This window comes from Cottoperca gobio, chromosome 3 (genome assembly GCF_900634415.1).
Source record: "Cottoperca gobio chromosome 3, fCotGob3.1, whole genome shotgun sequence".
In the NCBI taxonomy this organism is placed as follows: Eukaryota; Metazoa; Chordata; class Actinopteri; order Perciformes; family Bovichtidae; genus Cottoperca; species Cottoperca gobio.
In genome coordinates this window covers 6,944,545-6,972,004 of record NC_041357.1, presented here as the reverse complement: position 1 = coordinate 6,972,004, position 27,460 = coordinate 6,944,545, and the positions used below count along the sequence as shown (strand labels likewise).

General features: G+C 38.4%; 3 protein-coding genes across 3 annotated transcripts in view; 2 read left to right on the top strand and 1 right to left on the bottom strand.

The window, feature by feature from the left end:
* dapk2a (death-associated protein kinase 2a) overlaps nucleotides 1-5,546 on the bottom strand; it is a 10,601-nt gene extending 5,055 nt beyond the window's left edge. Inside the window, exons 1-4 of the mRNA XM_029462061.1 lie at nucleotides 5,431-5,546; nucleotides 5,107-5,228; nucleotides 2,082-2,303; nucleotides 599-737 (exon numbers count right to left, since the gene is read on the bottom strand). Of these exons, the coding sequence (XP_029317921.1) occupies nucleotides 599-737; nucleotides 2,082-2,303; nucleotides 5,107-5,168 (423 nt within the window). The 5' untranslated portion in view covers nucleotides 5,169-5,228; nucleotides 5,431-5,546. The remainder of the gene's footprint in view (nucleotides 1-598; nucleotides 738-2,081; nucleotides 2,304-5,106; nucleotides 5,229-5,430) is intronic.
* A 2,899-nt stretch (nucleotides 5,547-8,445) lies between these two features.
* sh2d7 (SH2 domain containing 7) lies at nucleotides 8,446-12,667 on the top strand. Its single transcript, XM_029425214.1, has 6 exons — nucleotides 8,446-8,597; nucleotides 9,678-9,767; nucleotides 9,857-10,022; nucleotides 11,265-11,507; nucleotides 11,745-12,434; nucleotides 12,530-12,667. The coding sequence occupies exons 1-6, from the start codon at nucleotides 8,446-8,448 to the stop codon at nucleotides 12,572-12,574; spliced, it is 1,386 nt and encodes a 461-aa protein (XP_029281074.1). The 3' UTR covers nucleotides 12,575-12,667.
* A 5,132-nt stretch (nucleotides 12,668-17,799) lies between these two features.
* rab11a (RAB11a, member RAS oncogene family) lies at nucleotides 17,800-26,075 on the top strand. The gene is made up of 5 exons (XM_029459127.1): nucleotides 17,800-17,957; nucleotides 19,831-20,026; nucleotides 21,170-21,363; nucleotides 22,244-22,324; nucleotides 23,328-26,075. Exons 1-5 carry the CDS (start codon nucleotides 17,918-17,920, stop codon nucleotides 23,462-23,464), a joined length of 648 nt encoding a protein of 215 aa, XP_029314987.1. The 5' UTR covers nucleotides 17,800-17,917; the 3' UTR covers nucleotides 23,465-26,075.
* Nucleotides 26,076-27,460: the final 1,385 nt, after the last annotated feature.

Genomic DNA, 27,460 nt, shown 5'->3' with positions numbered 1-27,460 from the left:
ACATGTTCTTATCTAGCCTTAGGTTTAAGTCAACATGGACGAAATGTCCTTAAAGTGCTCAGAAAAATAGAAAATGGAACATTTCCAACTCCGTAACAACTGGGCAAAACAACTTGAAGCAACAAACCGTAGAAGAACAGTAAGAATAATTTTTATAAATATGTTTCATATGGTTGACTGCTGCTTGTCATGACTCAAGTTATTAGATCTAAAGGTTTGCAGATTTAGTTTATTTGTTGGCATGTCTACAGTTACATGTCCTTCAAACAGTTAGTAGATGTGCAGTCAAAAGGCAGAAATACAAAAAGTAATGTCTCATGGTTGCATTTCCTTTTTTTTTTTATATTTAAATCACATGAATGGTCTGCTAATGTCTTAATCTGTGATGATATTCGACTCTAATGCTGGGAAACGCCTTACAAAAAGATGCTGAATCATTCTGAGCAATGATCACGAAACAAGCTGTTGTCCCTTTGACAAAATGTCACGGCTGAGCTGAATGAGGGAGATTCAGTGCGACTCTGTGACTCAGATATGGCTCAGAAATATGACATTGTGTCCTCCACAGCAGAGTGTAGCGTGTCTTGTCTTGACAAACCTTGAGATCAAAGTGAGCAATGTTCCTGGCATGGAGGTAGTTGACCCCCTCGAGGATTTGCTTGATGAACTGAGTGGCCTCTTCCTCGCTCAGAGACTCCTTTTGTGCCAGGAAGTCAAACAGCTCACCTCCAGAGACCCTTGAACACGGACACATAGGTCATAGGCTACTATGGAGAATTTTCAGCATAAAAACAAGTGGTAATGTAAATGTGGTGAGGGTCACAAGAGACTGACATGACATAAAAGCTGACATGGATACTTTATTAATGTTTATTATCATTATACGTCTCACAGCTAACCCCTTAACAAATAGTTTTCTCCTTAAATGACCACACTGACTCCATCATACACATTGTCTAGCATTCAGCTCTTCCTCTGAGCTTTACTGTATAACGTAATGACTTAATGTTTGTTGGAGCTGCAACAATTGATTGACAGAAAAATAATAGGCAACTATTTTGATAATTGATTAATCGTTTAAGTAATTTCTCACGTAAAAATAGAAGGAAATTCTGTTTTTAGCCTCTCAAATATGGAGATAGAGATAAGTGAATATCTTTGGGTTTTGGACTGACAATACAAGACATTTTAAAGACATCACTTTGGACTTTGAGAAACTGGGATGGACATTTTTCACTACTTTTCTGACATATTATGGACCAAGCGATTCATTGCTTAATCTAGGAATTATAATAACTGGCAGATTAATTGATAATGAAAAGAATCATTAACAAATCAATGTAACCGTGCGGTTGGTAAATAAAATTATGTTCATGGCTCCATAAACTGTGAAAATAACACAAATAGAGCAAACGTTCACAGAGATGATAGACCTTAGTAGATGAATTTTAAAATGGCTAACATGCTCTGACATGCTTACAGCACTTTATATATACTATGTGTGTCATACAGGAATGGCATTTTCACTATTTTTCTCTTTACTCTTTCATTGAGCTGGTATGGTAATGCCAATTAAACAATGCATTACTCTACATTGCAGAATTACATTTTATTTTTATTTTATTCTGATGTAAACTGCAAACTGTGTAGTTCAGCAATCCATGCACAATTTATGTGAAGTTTTAATAATCCATGTGCACAGTTGATTACGGTAATCACGGCGTACATAATGCTAAGCTAAATGCACATTTTAGCAAGCTGTGCATCTTTCCACACAGTAGTCTTTCCTTCTTTATGAACCCTAGATGGGGCTGCAACACTGCAACAAATGGAAATGTTTGCGTGCATCATTTTATACACAATTCCCCAATATTCTGCACATTTGGTATGTTTACAAACCTAAGGACGTCTACTAGAATTTAAAATAAAGTTCTGAGATTTTGAACCCTGTTTTGCAGCACAGCGTGAGTTTGACATTAGACAAAGAGGTTTTATATGATATGATCAACTGTCAAATGCTGTAATAAAAGTGCTATGAATAATTTCCTTGACTCCCAGTAAACTGATCCTCTGTCACTCACAGCTCCAGGATGAGCACCACATCAGTGCGGTTCTCGTAGACGTCGTGCAGAGTGACGATGTTGGGGTGCTGAGTCTGCTGCAGGATGTCCACCTCCCGCTCTATCTCCTCCCGCCGCACTCCCCGAGAGCTGGCCATGCTTTGCCGCTTCTTGATGAACTTGGCGGCAAATTCCAGACCTGTGCTTCTCTCTCTGCATTGCTTTACGATGGCAAACTGCCCACTGAAACACAGAGGAGCAATCATTTTTAGGTCATTTAGAAATCATCAATACTTAATTTGTCCACCAGAGAGCACTGAAGTCTGTAAAATGTTCTGCTTAATGGTCACAATTCCTTAAAAAGCAAATTTAATTTAAGAGTTAACATTTTTTTTTTTTTTGTTATGCGTTTGTTTAAAATGTACATATGCTGAGATATTGTCATCTGATTTCATTACATTTCTAATTGTTGATATGAGTATTAGGCTCAAAATCCCAGGATAGATCGGGTTAGTTACCCAAGTCAACCCGAGTCACACCAATTAACGAAGGGATGTCTTCTTTAAACCTCCACATTCAGTTTTAAGGCATTTTGAATCGTGAGATGAAGCTTTGGTTTAAGGGAGATATTTTTACTCACATTTAGCCTTTATTCCTGTATGGATGTTTTTATGATATTTTGTCCTGCTCCAGTCTTCTCCTTCACTTCTGCTTTCCCACACTGTCCATCTCCTAACATACATAATTCTGAGGTCAACATATCTGACCGATGATATTTCTGCCTTTAAGCAAATCGATCCTTGGATGTTGTTCTTTAAATAACTAGAATAATATAAGCTTGTCTCTCAGAGCGACTACTGCACAGCCAACAACCTCTATATCACTACCAGGACGTCCAGGGATCTCAGGGACATTCATCTGAAGGTTTCCATAAACCCTCTGCTGGCTTTACTCCACTACCAGCGGCTTCTAGACTCCCTGTGCTGTCTCTTCATGCGGCCTACAACCAATGAAGATGCTTCATATCAATGGAGTCTAATCGTTAAGTCTTTCTCTGTTGCTTAACTCAATAAATATTGTTATAATTTGCCAATTTTATTGGCCTATAACATTATAAAACTGTGAAAAATGGAGAGAAAAAATCACAATTTACTAAAGCCCAAGATGATGTCATCAAATGTCTTGTTTTGGTCAACCAAATCTCAAACATATTTGATTTACTATAATCTTAAGAGAAGGAAAAAAAAACGTACATTTTAACATTAGAGAAGATTAAACAAGAGAATAGTAGTTTTTTTAATTTAAAAATGACTTATTGAAAATGGATTGTCAAAATAGTTGCCAATCGATGTTCTGTTCTTGAATAATTGACTAATCATGGCGGCTCTAATTGTTATTTCCAATGGATTTTCCCAAGCATCTCTTACTGGATGTTTTCTGGATCGAGTGTAGCATTAAGCCCTCTGTGTAAACGAAGGTGTATTTGTAAGACAAATTCAACTCAAACAGGTTAATTTCCCTATTCAACATACAATTTATAACTTAATACAGAAGTTTGTCTGACTTGAGGTAAGTAGCTAAACTACACAGTTTTAGGGTCACATTGACATATCTAATGAGGACTCTGCTTTACATTTTTGTGATAATTCATTTTAGCAATATTTGCAAATGACAAAGATTGGCCTGATGGTGGCATTTCAATAAGAGGAGGAATTGTCACACTTTGAAAAGTTACAACTATACTGGTCCATTTTATAGGAAATTGTCTGGCTCAAGGCTAATAGGATGGTGATATGTAAGTTTTTGAATTACAAGTTATTTTATAATTTGTGTGTTACTGAATACTTACTGAATATTATGCACCCCACAATAACACATGCTACAGAACTCTGGTAGGATTGTGATTTAAGTTTGTCACTCAAATGTTCCCACCACTGTAGTCTATTTATAGTGTCGCACAAATTATTCCACAAAGTGATAAACCTGCATCTCATATATACTCACACATCACAATACAAGCAAATAGTGAAGTGGTTTTGTGTGGTCAAGTATTTAAAATTAAAATGCTATAGGACTGTACAGTTGCATATTTCTATTTCTGGTTCACTTGAATGGTTTGTAATCTAACACTCCACTTCCTCATCTGCAGCCAGTCTGTGAGTAGATATAGCCACGGCTAAAGATAGAAGTGTCCTTTAAAAAGCAGATTGACATGCATAACAGTTGTCTCCACCTGACAACGCACAGTGACGATACTCTTCCAGGGATATTTCCATGTAATCTCAAACACTTGTATTGTGCATGTGTGACAGCAATCATCAGTCAAAGAGGAAGCTTTGCCACTCAAAATGTGGCTCCTTTTATTTCCAGCATGCAGTTACTCATTCAGTGTAATTTTCATCTTGTTATAGGACAGCAATAACTGCTCGGTGCAGTGACCTACGTGCATGTTTTCAAAGTTTCCAATCTGAGTGATATTTTATTTTGAAAGTTATGCACTTCAAAAACTCCCACCAACTCTACATCAACAAATATGACAATCAAAGTTGCTGCCTGTATTTCAATATTACTGATGTCTGACTTAATGATAAAGTAAAATACTGGAATAATGTTATGTGAAGAAGCTGTGCCACACTTTACACCTGCCTTTCCAAATACTTTGAAAAGGATTATGTGCTGCACGTCTTAAAACAAAAGAAGACAAAAGAGTTAGATTCTGCATAAATCATAATCTCCCAGGACTGGATTTCTCATAAATAACTTATTTCAAAATAATAGAATGAGAAATAACATTACAGAAGTTTTCCTGGCTGACACATAAATAAATAAAATGTATAGGAGTTAGAGTATGGGCTATATTATTTAGATTTAATGTAGTCATGACCTGGCATGTATGGACGTGTTTGCATTCACACTATCAGTTATTTTGATTCTGATTTATATTTAATATCACACCATTATTCACTAAAATAATAAATAAAAAAACAATGCAAATATTTCACCATCAAGAAGTAAATGAGTAGAGATGTTGCATGCATGTCTGTACCTTCCCAACTCTTCACCAATTTCATAGAAATCCTCCACTTTCTGTTGTTTGAATAAGTCCATGGCTGCAGTCCTCACTGATGTTTGTGGTTAGAATAATTCTTCTGGTTCATCTCTCTTTACCTGAATTAAATAAAAACAATCAGTTGTTTTATATGTAGGCTATAAATGCAGTTCAAAGTTGTACGTCGCCCACCGACAGTTTGGCTCACTGGACACTGTCTGAAGCAAGAAACTATTATTGTAAATGTCACCGGTCATGATAAATAGTAGCCTACAACAAATAATAAAAACAATCAATGATTAGCCTAGAAAAATGTCTTACCGTGTTAAAAACTTCAAGTCTTGATCGTGAAGACCATGTCCTCTTCTGGCTATGTGTGCGTCTCTTACGTTGAGTAGCCTACACGAGGACTCAGCCATGTCCTAACAACAAATTCCGGTCACTAGCACGGGGGTAGCATCATACTAAACTTCATCGAGAAAACGACACATTTAATGTGTCATTATTTATAACTAAGAACCTGAAATGAGAAGCTTTTTGAAAACGTAACCTTTAACAGTACTGTAATATATTGCACAGTTGAATGTGAGACTGGCAAAGCAGTACATTTGAATGACAAGTAAACATTCGTTTTTGTATGTTTTCTTACTGCTTCTTACGTGATACAATACTGTGAAAACTTAGATTTAAAAAATGATTTTAGATGTATTATTTTCATGCCGAATCGAGAACTGAGACGTTCCAACTCAGAAAGCACATTCAAACGTGTTAAATGAGGTATGCATCCTTTTAGAAATGTAAGTAAACGTTTACTTTGCAATATTATAAATGAGGTTTGGCGTCACCGTGTCTTTGCGCGCGCTCTTCTTCTTGGCTCGACCATCTGTTCAGCTCGCGCATGAAACTATGACACCCATTGTCTCGCACGCTCTAGTACACTGTCAACTCTGAACAGTTATCATCTTATTTTAATAAGGCTGATTAAACATTACTATTTAGATGTATTTATACAAATCCAATGTTATTTATTTGAATATTTCTCTTTCATGAAGTAGAGCTAAATGCAATTTCTAATTAAAAAATAAATAAAAGTTCTATAAAAGGTTACTTTGTCTGGGTTTCTTTTACACTTGCACACCTCCCTTCAAATAAAAGTTGACTATCCTTTACTTCATAGCTTTTTAAGGTAGCCTACTGGTTACATGTTCTACTTGTTCTTGTTATTTCTGTCCAAACCAAGCACAAATTAACTTATAAAATAATAAACATAGCATAATAATCATTTTGGTGGCCCATCTGACCTTTTTCTCTATAGAACCATCATCTGGCCAAACATTTGTTCAAGAAAAAATATAGAAAATCTAATGTGCAAATTGTCAATACATTTTCTGAACACATTCATGTTCCCCAGATGATGAATCCTAATGACATTGTTGATCCCATGACTTTTCAACTTGTGCCACCATGAGGTTAACAGTTTTGGTTTTGAGCAAAAATCTTGACAACAATTGGATGGATGCTTATGAATTCTGATAGATATTCATGTTCCCCAGAGGATGAATCCTACTGATTAGATATTTAGTGATACTTTGACATTTCCTCTAGTACAGGGATGTCAAACTCATTTTAGTTCCGGGGCCACATGCAGCACAATTTGATCTCAGGTGGGCCGGACCAGTAAAATAAATAAATAAATATGACGAAAAAAAACGATACGGTCAGCATAAAAACTAATATAAAGTGCATAAAAAACTGACCATTACGCTGAATTAGTGGGAGCCCTGAGCTTCTGTCTCTGCAATGAGCCGGTCCAATATCTAATTCTTCACCAATAGTAAAAGGTTTCTTCTCTTAGCAATACAGTTAGTCACTAAGTATGACGCTCTCAGTGCACTCGCATGTGTTGATGTGGTGACCATCAGTAATTCTTTATGTCCTTCTTGTTCATCTTTCAAAAAACTCCAAGGGCTTGTCTTTTAACGCCGGGTTCCGGCGAAGCAGTCATGAAGGCTTCGTTGCCTCATGTGCGAGCCTGTATGTTATGCAGAGCGGCGCATGAGAATCACCTGTAACGATAAACACGTATTTTAAGTAGGACTCCTGAAATTGTCGTTTAAATGTCTCCTCATTGGGTCTTTTTCCTTTTCCAAAAAAGCTCTTTAAAGACGTTTGTTTTCCACTCATTGTTGCTTGTGGGCTTCATTTTTTGAAGTAAAGTATCACGTGACAGACGAGTGTATTGACATGTGTCAAGAGACACGGACGCACAGACAGATGTATCCGGTGATTTTTCTAAATAAAAACTTAAAAAAAAAAAAAAAAATGTATTCAATCTTTCTGTGCGGCCCGGTGCCAAATGATCCACCAACCGGTACCGGTCCACGGACCGGTAGTTGGGGACCACTGCTATAAATAACGACAATTCCTAATTTTCCCTTCGTTTTAGTGCAAAAAAGTACACGTACATTCTAAAAAGGTGCAATTTCAACAACAGTATTAGTTTATCATTTACACATGTGTTACAACTTACTGATCATAGTGTGTCTACAAAAGCTTTTACTTTATGATCAAAACAACTAATTTTTACACTTTGCAAAATCATCCCGCGGGCCGGATTGGACCCTCTGGCGGCCCGCCGGTCGCATGTTTGACACCCCTGCTCTAGTGCCACCATGAGATTGATATTTGGCATTTTGAGAAATATCTCTTTATAACTATTGAATGAAATGCTATGATATTTATGTTCCCGGCCCTCAGGATGAATTGTAATAACTTTGGTGACCCACTGACATTGCATCTAGCGCCATCATCAGGTCAAAATTTGGACGATATTACCTGCAAAATTAATGTGGTTCCAGATTAATGCTTGCCCACGTCTTCAGCCTAAATTTGAATATGTTACCTCGTTGGGATGGGCTGGGATAGTCCCTATGATGAGACACTGTGATCAATACAAGTACACAAACAAACACACAATCATGTTCCGAGTCCCATCAGCAGCTCCTACATTTTTCACAGTTAAGTAGTAGAAAATAGTTCAATAGTTTCAATCAAATTGAAATGAATTAACAAACAAAGTAAAAAATGTACTATGTAACCAAGATTTTAAAGTTTAATTTGGGACAAGATAGTAAAATGAAACTGGCAGCCCAATGAGAGGTACTAAAGTCAGTGGTAGATAAAGTAAAACAATACCTCTATTCAAATTAGAGAGACGCTATCGGAAATATTCAAATGACACACCTCATCTTTCTTTAGAGAGGTAAACGTCATCTGAGCAGAGAGCATTCATGGTGTGCTACTACTGCTCTGTCAGCGCCTGACATACCTGTGAGGATGGAGAAGACGTCGGGTGCTGACCTGCACATGGAGACATCAGAGAAAGGCCTGAAGAAACTGGTGCTGAGGTGGTTCACTGAGACCCAGGTGCAGCTCATCCTGAACAATGGAAACTTCCCTGACTGGTTTCAAGGCTTTGCTGCACGAAAGTAAGAAATGAGAAAAGAGTCCTACTGTAGGATCTGTGGTGACTGAGTGAAGAGAAGTTTGAGTTCTCTTGTGGAAAAGAAGACTTTTTAATGCATTGATACATAGTAATAGATGCACCTTTGTAGGTTCTAATTTGACTCTATTTGAATAGATTCAAGCAGGATACTGTTGACACATTTACAGTATCTATATTTGTTTATGTATTCGTTGCAGTGTCATAGCTACAGTACTATTGAGGCCATGCAGTGGTGGAATGTAACATGTATTCAAGTTCTATACTCTAAATGTATACTCCACTATAATTCAGAGGGAAGAATTGTAAGATCTTCAAATCTAAAATGCAATATACAAATATAATTAAACAGTTAATTGAATAAAACTGAAAACAGACCATTTTGAGAAATTGAGGGGGTGTTGGGAGGACTTGGAATCATTTCAGTTAGGGTTAGGATATCTCATGTAACTAAACTTAATGTGTGAACTATACACATTGATGGGCATATTTGCACTATATGGGACATATCATGAAAATAAGTTATTTTAGGTGCTTGTGAACATACATTTGGGTATCTGGAGTGCCTACCAACCCACAAACTGAAATAAAAAACCCAGTCAGTTTTTGATGGGCTGCCTCAGAGTGTTTCAGACAGAGGGTGAATACATTACAGTTCATCCAATACAGGTAGATCCAGACAGACATTATGATACAAATATATAATAATAATATGTTTGAACAATTAAAGCATGTAAACATGTTCATGTGAAAGACCCCCAAGTGTATTGACCTGAGTTATGGTGTGTGTTTTATTTCTCATTAATTTAACTCTTAATTTGTAGGACTAGTCTTGTTTTAAGGAGCCAATGATAATCTACTTGATTCCAGATACAAAGGCTGTTTGCAGGGTGAAAAATGAATGCTTTTGACAGGATCAATGACTCTGGATGTAACAGGAATGTATCGCATGTAGATCTTTGTCCAGCTCGTATCTCTCTTTTAATTTATGACGTGGCAGGATTATTTTTAAACCTAATTTACCTACAAGTCTGTATAACTGGCTCTGTCTCTCTCTCTGCCTCAGGGACACGGAAGATCTACTGAGAGATAAAGCTCTGGGCTGTTTTCTCATTCGTCTCAGTGATAAAGCCATCGGCTACATTCTGTCCTACAAGTGAGGCAAATCAAGTCTGTTCCGCATTGTTCCGTTGTTTCCCAACTGCCTTTCTGATCCATCTCACTGGTCATGCTTTTCCTCCAAAGGGGCCACGACAGGTGCCGCCATTTTGTCATCACCCAGAATCAAGATGCACAGTTTGTGATAGCAGGAGACTTTCAGACATACAGCAGTCTCACAGAGCTGATAGAGCATTTTAAAGTCAGCCCCATCCTGCCCTTTGGAGAATACCTGACCTCCAGCTGTTATGAGGTGAGGCGCCTGTTATGTATGATCCACGTAGTTTTTACCTGAAGGATAACCGGTTTGTTGTAAGAGTTCAACTTTAAATACAGTTTACAGTAAAGGTATTGGTGTTCTCTGGAGTACTGCTTTTACCCACACTGGTCAGTTGGTCCACCACTCTCAGACTGAAATATTAACTATTCAACTGATTGCCATGAAATTTAGTTCAGACATTCATGGCTTCAAGAGGATGAATCCTAATGACTTTAGTGGTTCCTTAACTTTTCATGGGGGGCCACAAAGGTTTCAACTATTCAGTAAAATAGTAGGAAGAAATATAAAGTACTTTGTCAGGAGGCTTTCAGCTGAAATGTGTTGATGTCAGCAATGTAATATTAAAGGCTTTTTATTATATTCAGGATTGTTTCTTCTTGTTAGCAATTGACCTGGCCAGGAATACATAAAAAAAGGTTTTAAATATCCAGATTGTAAGTGTATCAAAAATAAACTACAGTATTTTTCTATTTAAAAATAAATTTTATATGAAGGAAATTATTTTGTAGCATGCATTACCAGATACAAAGTGTGTGTGTGTGTGTGTGTGTGTGTGTGTGTGTGTGTGTGTGTGTGTGTGTGTGTGTGTGTATAAATATAATATATTTACTTCCTTCTTTTGAGTATCCAATGAAATATCTCCAAATCCAACCAAATGTTCATGGTTCCCCAAAGAGGACCATGAAGTTGACATTTTTGGTTTCGTGAAATATTGCCACAAAATTGGATTTTCATTCAATCACTTGGGTGACTTGGGTGTTTCATGCTAATTAGGAAGCATTAGCAAGCTAGCACGCTAAGTTAAGATGGCAGACATGGTAAACACAAGCAGTTAGCATGTGAGGGTAGCAATGGTCTGCATGGCTGTAGACTCTGGATACAAAGACTAGCGATGATGCTGCAGAAGGATTTTGAAGTGTTTTTAATCTTTTTGTGTTCCTAATCATTTAGAGTTGTTCTGCCTTTTCTACTTGACACACCTTCTAGTCTGAAGCACAGTGTTGGTTGCATTTGTATTAAAGTTAAATAACTGTTAAATGTAATAACAGGTTTTAATCACAATAGATTAAATCAAATGCACTGTTTGTCCAGTTGCTGCACTTCAACACTAGCTTCACCATAATTGTTACACCACTGGTTTAATTTGACTGGTGCAAGCATCATTTTTTATGTCTCATCTGTGAAAGAGACAATAACCCTGGTTGGTATTTTCAGAAAAACACAGGTGAGCTGTATGATGTGGTGAATTACAACAACAAAGCAAAGTCTGGGGTGAGTGTCCATGCTCTGCGGATTCTGTGGGACCAGAAACATGATCATCACAGCGGCCCTGTCAATAATCAAAGGATTCAGCAGCGAAATGTCCCTCCTACAGTTCAGCCACCTGCACTGCCACTTAAACCCAAAAGCAGAAAGCTGATGGGAGTGGTTTCTGTGGACACGGTGTCCTTCTCACAGGTATGACGGAAATTAGAAATGATGGATTAGGCTCTATTGCTTTGTTGGAGAATTGTGCTGCACACAAAGACACTTTTGGAGTTCTGTACTTCATCAAAATGTTTTATTAAGGAGTGCCTTGGTAGCAGAGTGGTTATCCTTTGGTGAGCAAAATCATGTCTGATTGCTACTAATGGACCATGTGGACAGATGTTTTAGTCGTCCATATTGTCATTGTTCTGCCGTCCTGTCTTTCAGGGGGTTCCTCCAGTACCAAAGAGAGACATTCCTCTGAGCTTCTCCCTGAGTGGATCTTTGAGTGACACAACATCACATCCAAGGGGAACCCAGACTGATCCAAACAGATCAGAGAGACTCAGAGGAAACACAAACCCAGCGCTAACGTCTGACAGAGACTCAGTCAACACCTCTGACACGAGCTATCCAGGTGATCTTTGTCCACCAGGGATCATATACTCTGAGCTGGCACAGGTGGAGAGCAGAAGCAGATCTCTACCGAAATTGAACAACAGCAACATAGAGGAGGAGGAGGAGGAGGAGGAGGAGGAGGTGGAGTACTCGAATCGGCTCAGAAGTCCTTCAATCACTACATCAAGATCTTACTCTCCCACTCCTCTGAAGAAGGTCACCTGTCACACCTACTCCCTCTACGATCCCAGAGACAGTTTGAGGCAGAGTAGCTCCAGGTCAGAACAGCAGGGTGGTGATGTGGAAATGTTGAGGTCCAACCCACTGTACCGGAACTCGTGGGAGCCTGGAGGGAGTTTAGCTCAGCAGGGAGACTGCATGTATGCTGAGGTTCACCGGACCCTGCCTGATAACACCTATGAGCAGATCCCCGGCGAGGCTGTGGCAGTCCAGGGCAACACGTACAAGTCGATGGAGAATGGGAAGACCAAGAAGTCCAAATCTACCTGGGGGAAAAATGTAAGTCAGAAAGAATAATCAGAGGTGTTGATTTTATTGAGAGCAGAATATATAATTTAACGGCTTCTTTTCTTGTCTTTGTTTTCTGTTTGCAGAATATAAATTGGAAGAAATTCCTGCCTGATAACAAGAAGAAATAAAAGGACTCAACATGTGGAATTAACTGATAATGTGTTACCTGACACAAACATTTACAAATAGATCCCTTTTATAGAAGCATTTTATTAAGGAAGAAAATGTGTCATGAAGTGGAAGCTTTCATTATGTATATTCTAGTTATTTCAATTTAAAATGTTTTGTATCTCAATATTTTTTGTAAATTGGAATAAACAATAACTAGGATACATTTTTGAAGATGATGAAGATGATGATGATGAGTAGTAGGAATATTAATATATTTTTTTTAGTAATTGTAGGTGGAACAGTATTTCATCATTTGTTTATTTTGTCATTGAATCTTTTCAAACATCTTTAAATTCAGACAAATTAACTTTTTAATTGAAAAGTAAACCATCAGTCACTGAGAGGCTTGTGTCACTATTCATCATAAGTTCATACATACCTTTTTATTTGATATATTTATTGATCTATAAATACATTTTCTCTAAAAGGAAACAAAGAGGATAACATTTTCTACTTGGCTCCAAACCAAAATGATATCCGTGCCAAGTAGACCAATAATAATTTTCCCCCACTGCTCTGGCAGCCTGGATGTTTGACAAGAGAAATATTCTGTTATTCCAACATTTTAAATTAAAGCCGGAGGCGACACTGGAACATCATGATAACTGCTGCTGCAGCTTTAATAGTGCACAGGTGATACAAGTGACTCTCACAGTAGTTTCTCTGGTTTTTTACATGATTGTTAACAAACATTGTGCAATACGTTCTCGTGCTGTGTTTAAAGGGGAACTCCACTGATTTCAAAGTTTGTTTACAGGTCTTAATTATTCCGAAACCCCAATAGTTTGAAAAATGACTGAAAGCCCATAGTCCGATAGCCTGTTATCCCGAAACCAAAAGCCCCTTGCCTCGACAATCCACACTCTGGAGGTGGATACAGTGACTGCCGGCCCCACTGCTTTTCCAGTCTCCGTTAGCATATTGCTCAATTTAACAGATAACGTATAAATCATAATGTTATCATAATTAATGGCTTTGTACGACGCCTAAAGAAATACTTTTTTATTTTAGTGCAATTACAAAAAAAAAAATAATAATAATGTGTAGATAAATGTAACAATGTAAAGTAATTGTGCAATAAACAATGAAAGCAGTTTAATGTTCCCTGAGAAAATGTATGTAGTGAGGTGCAAGTAGTCCAAATAAAGTGACACAATTATGAGTATTATCATTTCCATGAAGCTTTATGCTTCTACTCCACTACATCTCAGAGGGAAATATTGTACTTTTTACTCCACTACATCAATCTGACCTCTTTAGTTATTTTTTAAATATAAATTTCTTATTGCTTTCATGCCTTCCCTTATGGATCAGCTGCATCAGTCAAAGCTGAAAACAAGCTGTTCTTTGGAGAAACTCATGAAAAGTGGACTTTTTAGAGATATGTGGTTCTCGCATGACAGAAACATATGACGAGTTTATAGAATATGATGCATTGTTGTCGATTAAAGGGCCTACGAAATGATATTTTGTCAGTGTTATTGGGCTTGATATATGATAGAGGTTGCATATCTATTGTGAAATATATATTTTTAATATTGATGTATTCGTAATAAATCACGATCATAACAGCATAAAAATGATTCCGCTAACAACAATCGGTCGCTGCGCATCCACTTCGGCAATGTTCGGGCGATGATGTCACAAGTAGAATACAGCCGCCACCAGTGTTCGTCTGCGTTACAGCCGCCGCCAGCGTTCGTCTGCGTTGAAGCGTCCAGCAAAGACTGCTGTCAATTATTACGAGAAAGAACGGACAACAACCGATCGTCAAGGATAATTGTGAAGCGATGTGTTGTATGGGGATGTGGGGCCGTCTTCAAATCTAGCTTTCTGTGGCCACAAGATGATAAAATGTTGCGTTTATGGACAAGACAAGTGCGTCGATGAAACTGATGATTTGTGGGCAGCACTTTGAGAGATCGTGTTTCGAACAAACTATGCTCGCCAAGGAAATGAGATTCAAAAAGAATTTAAAACTGAACGCAGAAGCTGTGCCTACAATACTGCCGAGACCCCAGCCAGCACAAGCCAGCACGCCGATTCAAACATGTCCGCCGATGCAGAGTCCTCCACCAAAGAGACGACGAAATGCATTCGCCAAAAGGGAGAGCGAAGGTAAGCCGTGCTACTTGTTTACTGTATTTATTGTTTCAAGCATAAAGCCATAATCGGTCTAGGCCTACTGTATGTAACGAGTTTACACCAGGCCTTAGCCGATATATGTGTGTTATTGTTTGTAGTATTAATAACTTTAGCTAATTACACTTCATTAGCTTAATTAAGTATAGATTCAATGTTTATAACAGGCTTCCCCATTTTATTCTGTAGTTTGAGTAAAAGCGTGAGTCTATTTAACCTTTAACTATCACCCTATTATTACAGAGGTATTGAAACATTGGTGAATGAAGCCACTGACAGAACTGAGGACACCTGTATGATCAGCGACCATCTACTGGACATCCACACTGGGGAGGAAGCTGTGTGTACACCAGTATACAGACTGTACATCATCTGTACATTACAGTTGTAGTACCAGTAGACCTGCACATGACGTGTTAAAAATACAATCACCACATGCATGTACATAATTCATATATTTGTTTAATTTGATATCATTGCTCTCTCAATCAATTCAACCACATCTTTTATTATGAATGTTATTAGATATTTTCTTTACGCAGACATGTATAAACATGCAATATTTTATATTTAAAATTATATTTTATTTTATTTTATTTATTTATTTTATTATTTATTAGTAAAGTTGTGTTTTGTACATTTCAGACATGTCAGAAAGAAATTGCTGTGCAGACGGATCCCCCTCCACGGACACACCACAAGTTCCAATTCAAGTTGGTTGTTCCAAAGGTTAGCATCATAATATATATATATATATATATATATATATATATATATATATATATATATATATATATATATATATATTATATATAATGCTTGATTATAAAACATCTTTTTTGCAGAGTATGTTACTGAACTCTTGACCGAGACTCAATGCTTTGTGCCAAGACAATGTTGATGAGGAACCTTTGGAAGTCCCAGCTCCACTCAGCAATCGGTGGAAGAACCAAACAAGAGGGATGCTGTTGTGCTGTATAGAAGCAGATTCAATCACTGAACTGACATTGTGTTTTGTTATTGACTCTAATAAAGTGCTGATACTTGAACGACGTGTAGTTGTCAGATGGAAACGTAGCACAGATCTTTTGAATGGCACATGATGGTAGTCTGTGGTTCTTAACAAGTATTCCCCAACAAAATCTCACCAGCTGGCGGTATGCCACATAGTGATACATTCTGTAAAGTACAAGATAATACATGTCAATGGTAATCACTTCAACCTTATTTATCTATGTATTCTGTGACTGTGTCAGAGTGACCATTAGACTCCCCATAAATACATCAAAGTTTCTGAGCTCTACACATTTGTGCACACAAGTAACTTCCTCATTACGTGGCTGATCACCTGCTTGTATTCTGTCCCTCTTCGAATACCTTTGGTAGGCTGTCTGCACCCAAACATCCAGACACTTTGATTTGAATCCTGGGTGATCTGTTATGCAGGTTATATTTGCACCATGTCCCTCATATTCATTGAATTCCTCCATGACATCCTTTTCTTGGCAGCAGCTTTTCAATTGCTTCCATAATTGTACAGTTTTCACATGTACACCTAAATGTACAAAAGAAGAGTGGTAAGGACATGTACACTATATGCAATATCCAGAAAAAAGGCCAATATTAACATCATCTAAATGTCATACTATTTATATGCCTGTGTTTCACGACAGGCTCGTAAGCAGCTCATAGGCCTGTTATGGTCGTACGGACGTCGGATCTATCTAGTAGCAACTTGTTACCCGTTTCACGTAAGTCTCGTAAAGTTACGACATCGTAACTTCCATGAACATCTGGTAAGTGTTCCGGCTACTATAGCCAGCCGTGAGACGGTCAGTATACAGACTATACTTTATAAACCAGCGCTGTCCTCCGGTCTGTTTGTTAGCTTTGTATACAGCCTCGTAATATATGACGTTTGACATCAGACACAACGATAGAACCTCAACCGCAGAAACTTCGAGAAAGAATCAAGTTATCAAGCTTTACAGACGTCAATGTGTCCAAGTAGAGAAAGAATTGAATATTTAACAATCGAGCAATTTGCGGACAACTAGTCGGGTTCATAACAATTCAAGGAAACCAAGCTATTGATAGCTTGCGATCTATTTACGATCGAGGATAATGTTACGTTTTATTATGATGTATTCACTATTTATTGAGAAGTTCTATTAATTATAGTCAACTGTTGTCGCACACGATCTCCGCCAAATCCAGAATCATCGTCACGTTCATCTGCCTGTCCACTCCCGTCTGTGTCTCCATCTTGAATACTGTGTCGCGAGCTGCTCTGTTTCCACCACGTTAAACTCGCCCGCATGATCTAAATCCACGCATCCTATTCAATAAACTCCTCTTCTTCAAAGTGTAACGACTCTCTTGACGACTCACTGTCACTCGATTCTGTCGAAATATCCGAGCCAGAGTCCGACATGGCTGCCGTGCTGCCGTGCTGTCTGTGTCTTCAACTGGTGGACTGTATTCTACTTGTGACGTCAGAACACGGCGTCGGGTGTTTCCAGTAGCGGCAATTAAAACATCGGTGGTCGACATACTAAATCGTGATTTATTAAATACTGCGATCATTGTGTCATTAATAACACATCATTTTACACCACAAATAGCATTTACTATTATCAGTAGAAATTCATGTTTATCATTTCGTAGGCCCTTTAAACTACATAAAAAAGGAGTTCAAATGAACATAAACTTAAACATCTATAGCAGTAAAATGCAATATTCACATTAATGCAGCAGTAATACGAATCCAAAAACATCATATTTAATAGTAAAACACTGACAGGGAACATTTTATTGCACTACTTTTTTTATACTTTAAGTACATTTTGTTTATAATACTTAAATACGTTTCCTTAAATAAGGTTTTGAAATCATCACTTAAATCACCAGAGTGGTATAATACTTTGACCTAAGTACACACTCGAAACATTAAAATGTATATTGCAGTTTCCTCTCCTGGACACTAGATGTCAGACCTTTCTTTGTGTGCTGCTAATACTCTGCCAGAGAAGAAGAAGAAATTACGGAAGTAGGCATTCCAAACAGATTCCCGTTGGAAGAGTAAAATACAGTAGATCATCGCCTTCCTTTCATTAAAACAAATTTTTATCTTGGACTAACCATTTCTCAATAAGACGATGGGCACTAGAGATGACGAATATGATTATTTGTTCAAAGGTAAAACAAAGGCTTTTTTCTCGTTATTGTCCTGTTAGCTGACAGGCTAAAACAGGCCAGCTGATTAACTGTCAGGCTATGCTAACTTAGCCGCAGTCAACCTTTGTGCTCCGATTGCTTTTCAGCAAGCTTTCTGAGAAATGTCAGCACGTTTAAATAATGTACATGACTTGAAACGAACCTTCTGTAAACAGTAGAAGTACTATGAGTAGTTGATTCGTCACGTTACGTTAGTTATCGTTAAACGACAGGGCGTCTTGAACGTCGGCTAACGTTAGCAGTTAGCTGACGTTAGCTTGCTATCAGTGGGCGCGGACCAGCTTCACGTCGGACACACCTAACGTTAACCGTTATCACATTATAGTGTAATCATATAATACTAATACATAATCACTTTATTCTTTTTTTTCGTATGCCTGCCTGGGTATTGAAACATTATCTTGATTGTATTGTTGTTTTATGTGTTCGTTTTGAAACACTTTGTAATGCTGGTTTTTGATAAGTGCTATACAAATAAACTTTGTTATTATCACTATTATAATTATTATTTTCATCTCCATACGATACTAGCCAAGCGAACAGAATAATTAACGAAACTAAAATTTACAACTTAATCTTTAGTTTACAAGTGACTCATTCAGCTAACTAGCTAGAGTTAAAGTGTTTATTTATTAACTGCACTGTAGCTTCGGGTTGGCAAACAATAACGTCAGTGTAAACAAACTGGGATCTTTCTAAAGTTCAGCAGTGTTTGAATGTAACTTATGTCATTTAAGTACATTTACTCAAGTACAGATTTGAGATACTTGTACTTAAGTATTTCCATTTTTTGCTCCTTTATACTTCTACTTCACTATTTCTCAGAGGGAAATGTTATTCTTTTTATTCTACTAAAATTATCTGACAACATTAATTACAAGTTTTTTGAGTACTGTTTAATGTTGGGATTAATATCACAAAATATATATCAACCAATGAATGATGATCTTTCATGGATTAATATATTTCTTATGGATTTATAATGTTATTAATATTTTGGACTAGGGTGTTAAAGAGTTTGTTTTTGTTGTTTTGTATTTCTATGTAAAAGATTTGAGTACTTCTACCTGAATTTCAGTATAGTTTGGCGTAAGATGTAACGTTTTGGGTTAACATAATTATAAAAACGATATTAGTATGTTTTTAAGAAATGTTAGGTACTAAAAAAGTATTCCAATTTTAACGTGACAACTTTTCTACAGCTACAGCAAATTTTACATTTTGTTTATGATCATACTCTGTGCTGGAAGAAGTACTCATATTTTCACTTATTACCAAAAAGTAAAAGTAGTCATTATGCAGACTGTCCCATATCAGAATAAGAAAGTGAAATTTATGGGAAAAAAGTAATAGGTATAAAAAGTAAAAGCATGCGTACATACTGTAAGTACCAATATTGCATGTAACAGTGAATAGGCAATATTGTGTAATAAGTTGTAATTGTACCACTAATACTAGACCAAATCATTATTTTCATTATTAATTAATCCAACATTTATTTTCTCAACTATTCAAGTAATCATTATGTATGAAATGTCAATTATTACAATATCCTAAGGCCAAGATGACATTTTCAAATAATTTGTTTTTATCAGACCAATGGTCCAAAACCCAAAGACATTGAGCTTAGTGTCTCATAAGACAAAGAAAAGCATCAACTCCTCACAAATAAGAAGCAGGAACCAAAGAGTGTTCGACATTTTAACTTGAAAACAATCTTAGTAAGAGATCAGTGCATACACGTATAATTTGTATGAAATCTCTTAAAAAGTGGACAATAAAATGTAAGCAAAAACTCAAGAGCACAAGTTCAAACGTGTTTTCTGTGTCTCAGTGGTCCTTATTGGTGACTCGGGTGTGGGGAAGAGTAACCTGCTGTCCCGTTTCACCCGCAATGAGTTCAACCTGGAGAGTAAGAGCACCATCGGAGTCGAGTTTGCCACGCGCAGCATCCAGGTAGACGGCAAGACGGTGAAGGCTCAGATCTGGGATACAGCCGGCCAGGAGCGCTACCGTGCCATCACATCAGCGTGAGTATAGAGGAGCAGCTCAGATGGGATTAGGACGTCATATACACACACATTCCAGACAAATTACACTTTTACCCAATTGACACGATTGAAACTGAACTAATGCAGATCACACTTCGTAGGACGGCTTTTGTAATTTATTCCAGAATTGCTAAGCATCAGATCTATTTAGACGATCTGCAACAGACCTTCGTGTGTTGGTTCTATGGCTGTCCTGAGTGCAAAGCTTCATTCATAACGTTAACATTCTAAATCAACATTTCAACGCTGTGTAGATCTTTTTGATGTTGCATGTATTCATTCTGTTTAAAACTGGTATTTCCGCACAGTTGCAAATAAAGATGAGGCTACTCTAATATTATTAGTATTATACTAATTGTAGAATTAGATTCCAGTGGTGGCTGCGTGGGATTGTTTCTGACTCACGTGACAAGACATTTCCAATAACTCTAGAGTGTTGTCCAAAAGTCAATATTTTTCTGAAAGGAGATAGTTGTAATAATTTCCCAAATTCACAATATGTGTTTATCTAACAACAAATATTCTGCTTCAATTAGTCCAGTCATTCAAATTGTTTCTTCAATGTATAGATTATGAATTCCTGCTTAGCTTTTACATGGCCCCAGCAGGCCTGCTTTCCAATCAATCAATAACTTTACTGTCATTTCGAGCTATACAATGTACAATTCAAATGAAATTTGGTTGTCCTGGCTGACTGTAAAAGTGACTGAGTAAGTGGTCATAAATATTTAAAAGTGTCGTGGTGCTGATGCATAAATATAAAATAAAATGTGTACTTAAAATATAAATGTACTATATATAAATAACATATATACACTGTATAAAATATATACATTTAAGAGTCTTAGAGTGGAGGTCACATCATATTGCTCAGGAGAAAAGTTATTTCTGGTTCAACAGTCTGATGGTTTGGGGAAAGAAACTGTTGCAGAATCTGGCTGTTCTGCTCTTTCACCTCAGAAATATCTTTGACAGCCAATCAGCTGAAACACAATCGGCCAGCCCAGGTATCCAGCTGGACTAACTCAACACGCTGACATGTCACTGCTGGAGACTGAAGTGCTCCACATCACCTGTAATATTCCAGAGAATTGGCTCACTGAGCATGTGTCTGTGCTGCAGGTACTACCGTGGGGCGGTGGGGGCTCTCCTGGTCTACGACATTGCAAAGCATCTAACTTATGAAAATGTGGAGCGCTGGCTGAAGGAGCTGAGAGATCACGCTGACAGCAACATTGTCATCATGCTGGTGGGCAACAAGAGCGACCTGCGTCACCTCCGGGCTGTTCCCACCGACGAGGCGCGGGCTTTTGCTGGTGAGACTGTTATATTTATAAAATAGAAATATATTTTTCAAGATTGACCTGTCCAAGAACTGATTTGGGAACAGCCTTAATTGTTCATAAATGAGATTATACTGTGTATAAGAGGTGTGAACTAGAGTCTCATGACTTAGCCTCAGGGGGTGGGAGGTGATCTTCGAAGAATGCTCAAAGAGTTCCCAGTGAATATTGAATAGTATTTTTCTTTGAAAGGCCATCCCTAGACTCGATAAAATCAAAAATGACTTGCATTTCGATCAGGACTTTAACACCAATGACTCGTGACTTCACTAGAACTTGAGCGTTTTGACTTGAAAATACTTTATACCTTCCAAGTCCAAAGAAAAATATGTTATTTAAAAAGTGTGCCACCTATTCATTAATTTCCTGAATGAACTAACGTTAAAGCTATTAATTCGCAGCAAGTCGACACTGACTTCCCCAAATCCACTTAGTTTGAACCGATCGCATCCAATCAAGTTGCAGAAGAGAACCATGGAAAACTAATAAAATATGATGGCAAAGATAAATTTGTGTAGGTCAACAAAAATTGAAATATGCAAAACTTGTGGGTCAAAATTGGTATAGAGCGCATTAGGACTTGTTTAGCACTGGACACTCAAAGTATAGGACCTGGGACTTGAGTGTTACTTGTTACCTGCTCATCTTACAACTGTCACATTTCTAATCATTCTGATCAATGCATTGAAATGATGAGATCAAATGTGATTGTTTAACACAGTGAAGAAATGATGTTATAACGGTGGTTGGTACAAGTTTCACGTTTGTGTTTAACGGGTCAAACTGGTCTGCTATCTGTGGAATGTTACGTATGTGACATACGGTTTACGTGTTGCTCAACTTTGCCCTGCAGAGAAGAATGGTTTATCTTTCCTGGAGACATCGGCTCTGGACTCCACCAACGTTGAGACGGCCTTCCAGACCATTCTGACAGGTTTGTACTGCGTGTTAACATGCCTGCCTCAGCACATTCATACCCCAAACAGCCCAGGTGTGACCTCCTCCTTGTCTATAAACCACATTGTAAAAACAAGTCCAACAGACTTTACATTTATTGAGGACATGACACCGTGACCTTTTATGAGGGTGATTACTTTGAGGGGGAAGTCAGGTGTTGAGTGAACTTCTGCTACTGGGCAGAGGTACAGACAGCCCAGCACCACACAGCTGCACTGGAATAACGTTATTACATAATGTTGCCTGAATGGCTCATGGTTTAGGTGTGGCCAACCTTTTGTTATCACGAGTGAGATGACCGACTGCAGAGATAATACTGCTTTAGGTTTCTTTCCTCTTTCTGTGCCAAAGGTTTAGCTGTTGATCTGTATAAAAGCCATTGTCTGTCTGTCGTGTTTCTCTTATCGTGAATAAAACCAATAATATCTTCGTCAGTCTCTCAATATTGTCTGACGATGTTTGAGACACAATTTTGTGTTTTGGTCTTTCGATGGGATTTCTTGACAGTAAGAAATAGAGAAGTATCCTTGTCCAACCAGATGAAGGCATCAGGTTTACTAACTTTATTATCTCGCTCTGTCAAGGCTGTTTACATACTACCTAAAACAGCTAGTTAGTCATTTTTAATTAAACAAACAAGGAAATTGTTAATTTGTGGGAGACTATTAGGCGGCAGTTTCATCCACATGTGGTGCTCTAGTGTAGACTTGAACATTTACAATTATATCAGAGTGAAGCTAATAAAATATGATATGTTGTTAGGTCAAATAACTAAAGTCACTTTGTTTTGTCATTTGTAAGCGCAGACAGCAGTTCATTTAAAGCTACATTTGACACTTTCAATTATTTTAGAAATAAGTTAACGATAAAAAGTTTAGATAATTCAGCATGAATAGCATACTGTGTGTTGTTTGTGGCAGATTGTAAACTAGACATTGGGAGAAGTAAACGGGCTGTAACTCTTCCCCCCCCCCCATCAGAGATCTACCGTATCGTCTCCCAGAAGCAAATGTCGGAGCGTCAGGAGAGCGACATGTCCCCCAGCAACAACGTGGTCAACATCCAGGTGCAGCCCACTGAAAACAAACCAAAGATGCAGTGCTGTCAGAACATCTAGCCCAGCCCGCGGATCTGCTGCTACCCACTCCCCTCCCCCCTTCGCCTCCCCTCCCTCCCCAGTTCCCATCTGCCCCGGCTCACATCTTCTCAAACCCCGCCCTCAGAAAATAGACTGCCTCAGTGTGGTGCGGGAGGGACGAGCCACAGCTTCAAGGCTGTGACCCGAACTCTGCACCTAATCTGTACCTGCCACCCCAAACCCAAACCCCTCCTCCGCCCCAAGCCCCGGGTAAATATATCCCAGTATAAGAAGTCACTGCGTGGGGGTGACCCCCCCCCAAGCAGAGCCCCTCTGTCGTTAGGCTACTGCAGGACAGCAGGCAGCAGGCATTTCATATCACTTTAGATTTCATTACTGTAGATGCGCTGACATGTCACAAAAATGTCTTAATATATGAATGTGATTTTGTTTTCTTCATATTTGTTGCTCATGTTGATTCCTCCACTTTTTTATGATCTTTCTCTGTCTTGTATCATATATCTACTACTAGGTATATATGAATTTAAAGCACATCAAAGTTGCTCTGAAGTGTATTCCCACATAAAAGCTTCTGTCATTTTAGCCACCCCCCCCCCCCCCTCCCTCCCTCCCCCTCTCCTCTTTAGTGCAATGTACTGTTTTGGAAACCATGTGGATGTATCGAGCACGGAGTAGACTCATGTGCTCTGGAAGTGTCATGCCATGTGATCTGATTGCTGTGAATATGATGCTATTGAAACGTAGAAACTTTTTTTTGCATTTGCCGAGCTTCAGTTAGCGCAGTGGAAAGAGCCGGGCGTGTGCTTGCATGTAGCGCGTTGTCGTCACCGTGTTTACAGCAGGTGGCAGGGTCGGGCTAGCTTTGCATGTCTTTAAAAAAAGAAAAAAGATGGCACTCTGCTGCATGTTTTATCGGGCAAAAGACTCAATCTGGACTCTGTGGAACACTATCTTTGCCTTGAGGGTGTGTGTGTAATGTCGCCGTGAAAGCTGAACACAACTCGTGTACATTCTGATTTTCTTGTTGTCCTACTTTATGTCTGTGTGGCTTCACACAGAGACACTCATGCTTATACTGAGAAGGATTTTCTGACTGAAGACATTAGTCCATCGGGCTTTTCCTGCTCCAACATTAGGGGAACAGAATGCATTCATTTCTTGACTACAACTATGCAGAAACTAGCACATGGCTGTTTGGATTTTTTGTTTCTTAGAGCACTTCTATAGCAAATGAAGGAAGCAGCAGAAGTATGAGTAACTGATCTAGTATTCTCGTATGACATTCTTATGATACTCGATGATATTATAATAAGAAATCTCCAGTCTAAGCAAATGATGCTTTGCATGCAACCACAGAACCGTAGTTAGGACGCACCTGAGAAAGTAGGAAATGGAAAATGTCTTTCACCCTCTAGGTTGTTTTCATGAGCGTGAAATTGTCACAATCTTGCACTGAACCTTAATACATGCTTTGTGTCTAGGATTAGATTTTTACTGCAAATGGAGAATCTGGACCTATTTGTCAGATAATATGTACCGTTTTTATGACGGTGCTTCTCTTCAAAAACCAAAATATTATGTTCAGCACTGCAGAACATAGGCTGAGTCTCAAAGGTCTTGCCTTATATCCTCTACACTAACTAACTAAAGGCTTGATGAAGGAGACAAGGAATCAAGGAAAACATTTTTGGGATTCAGCCACATTCTTGCCAACTTCTGGTCACAGTGCCTCCTTCACCTGTCCCAAAACGCCTCTCTGCTAACAGCTCACCATCATACCCGCCTCCTCCTCGACCAATAACCCTGCTCGGTCTGTCCCTCGAGGAGACAGACAGCCGTGTTGTCCCCGTCACATTAAGCCTATGTACACCGAGCTGCCTCTGACTTCAACACAATGCATGGCTTTCTGTTACGACTGCAACTCCGTGTCGTATCGCCTTATGTAGCTAACATTGTCATTACTTTCCATGAAACCTGCTGAGGGTGAGGCTTGGCGAGCTAGGGTGACATGCTTTACAAGCTAATTGTTGTGTCCAGTCTGTAAACTGACAGATGCCTCGCTAACAACCTACTTTGCTAAAACTCCAGAGTGTGTGTTCTGTTGAATTCCCAGGTTCTAGCTGTGTCAGTGTGTGATGGTGTTAGCAGACATGTACAATGCCTGAACTTGGTGCGTGTGTATGTGCGTTTAGAGGCAGAGGGTAGATGGGTAGTTCTGGAGTGTGTGAGCCTGGCTGGCAGTGCCAATGGCGTTTCTTCGAACAGACGGCGCCGCCAGTCGAGCCTCTCCAGACTCACTTAGCTGGCAATCTGGACGAAGTGATTCCTTTTGTTCTGAAAATATGATTTCTGATCCTGTTTCATGTACCTCCATTGTTATGTGTTTTTTTTAAATAAGTGTTTTGATTTTTTTTTTTTACTATATTGAATTCTATAACTGACTGTAATTCCAGTGTAAACGTGTTAAGAGTGAAATGATGTCATTTCAATGAATTTGGAGGGTTAAATGTGAGAGGGGGGGTCAAAATGAATGGTTTTATGTTTTGTACAGATTGATAAATTGTACAATTGTGTCTATATCTTAAGTTATCAGTTCATCTTAATAAAGCGCACCAGTCATAAACCTTTATATGATCTTGTATTTTACTTGTGATATTCTTACACCATCCAACTACAAAGCTGGGAATCTGTGGGTGTACATCTGAGTGCATGTTTGAGTGTGCATGTCCTTTGCATGTCCCGAGAACCATCCATCTGATGGACGTCACGCTTGGCGGGTGCAATTTGTCCAGATGGTGGTGCTATAACTGCAGACTTTACATTTTGGACTGTAACTTTTGAGGCTCAAGTCTCGGAAACAAAAAGAAACCATGCCCATTTGCATCTCGATCATTTTTCCCCCGCTACTCTTGAGCGGATGAGCAGTTCTTGACCATGCAGCACTTTCCGGGGGCCAAGCAATGAGCTCACTCGAACAGGCACTGCACTAGTCTAAATGAATGGACACATTCTTACTAACTACAGGGAGACCGTGTTCAATTAGTATCCTTCAGTTATTTAATTACAGTTATTTGCTCATGCAATGCAAAAGTTTCTTGCTCAGTGCTCCTCATGTCATCTAAAAGACCATTTGTCTCAGTGGTTGTAAATTAAAAGGAAAGCATACAATTAGACAACATGTCCAATAATAAATTAAATGTATTTCATTTGGTTTAAATGGATCTGCATCTTTGTAGAGGTGTACTGGTGTGCCTACATGTAAGTCCATGTGATTGCATGAGCATGGGTTGGGGTTGCTTTATTTATAGAGCAAAATAAAGTAATGGGCCATTAAAATAAGATAAGACCTTTGAGGGGTGGTAATAATAATAATAATAATAATAATGTTTAAATCTCTTAAGAGTAATAAAAACAAGCCATAATGAACATATTACATGGACTATAAATTACTGCACAACAAATAAGGTTGCAGCAACATTTTCTTTTCACAGTCTGTGATAAATCAATGTTGTTGCAAATCATCAGCATATCACAGACAATTTTGATTAGTACAAAATTACAGTCTTTACCAGGAAATCACTGAGACAGTAAGCACAGGTGAGAGAAAGCGTCACTAAATCTGCTGATAATTGATAATTGATTGATAATTGCTGATTTGTGTTGTTTTGGCTGATGAGTCCTCTGCTCAGGTTGAGAGAGCAGAGCAATGATTGGACACACATGAGGTCACCAGGTGACTTTAACGAGGTCTAATCAGTCCAACTAAGTGAGAACACCTGTGTGAGTGTAGCCCAGGTGTGTACAGGGACTGTAAGAGGGTGTCAGTAGACCCTCTATGCTACAGAATGTTTTACTTGTCACATTAGGAAAAGCACAGGTGTTACTAATAACATTAACGATACCGAGTTCTATTCAAGAGTCCCAGTAAGCCATGACAGCGAGACAGCGTGAACAACACCTGAACCATGAAACTGAATTCAGTCACCTTTCATTATATTATTTTACTGTGTCAAA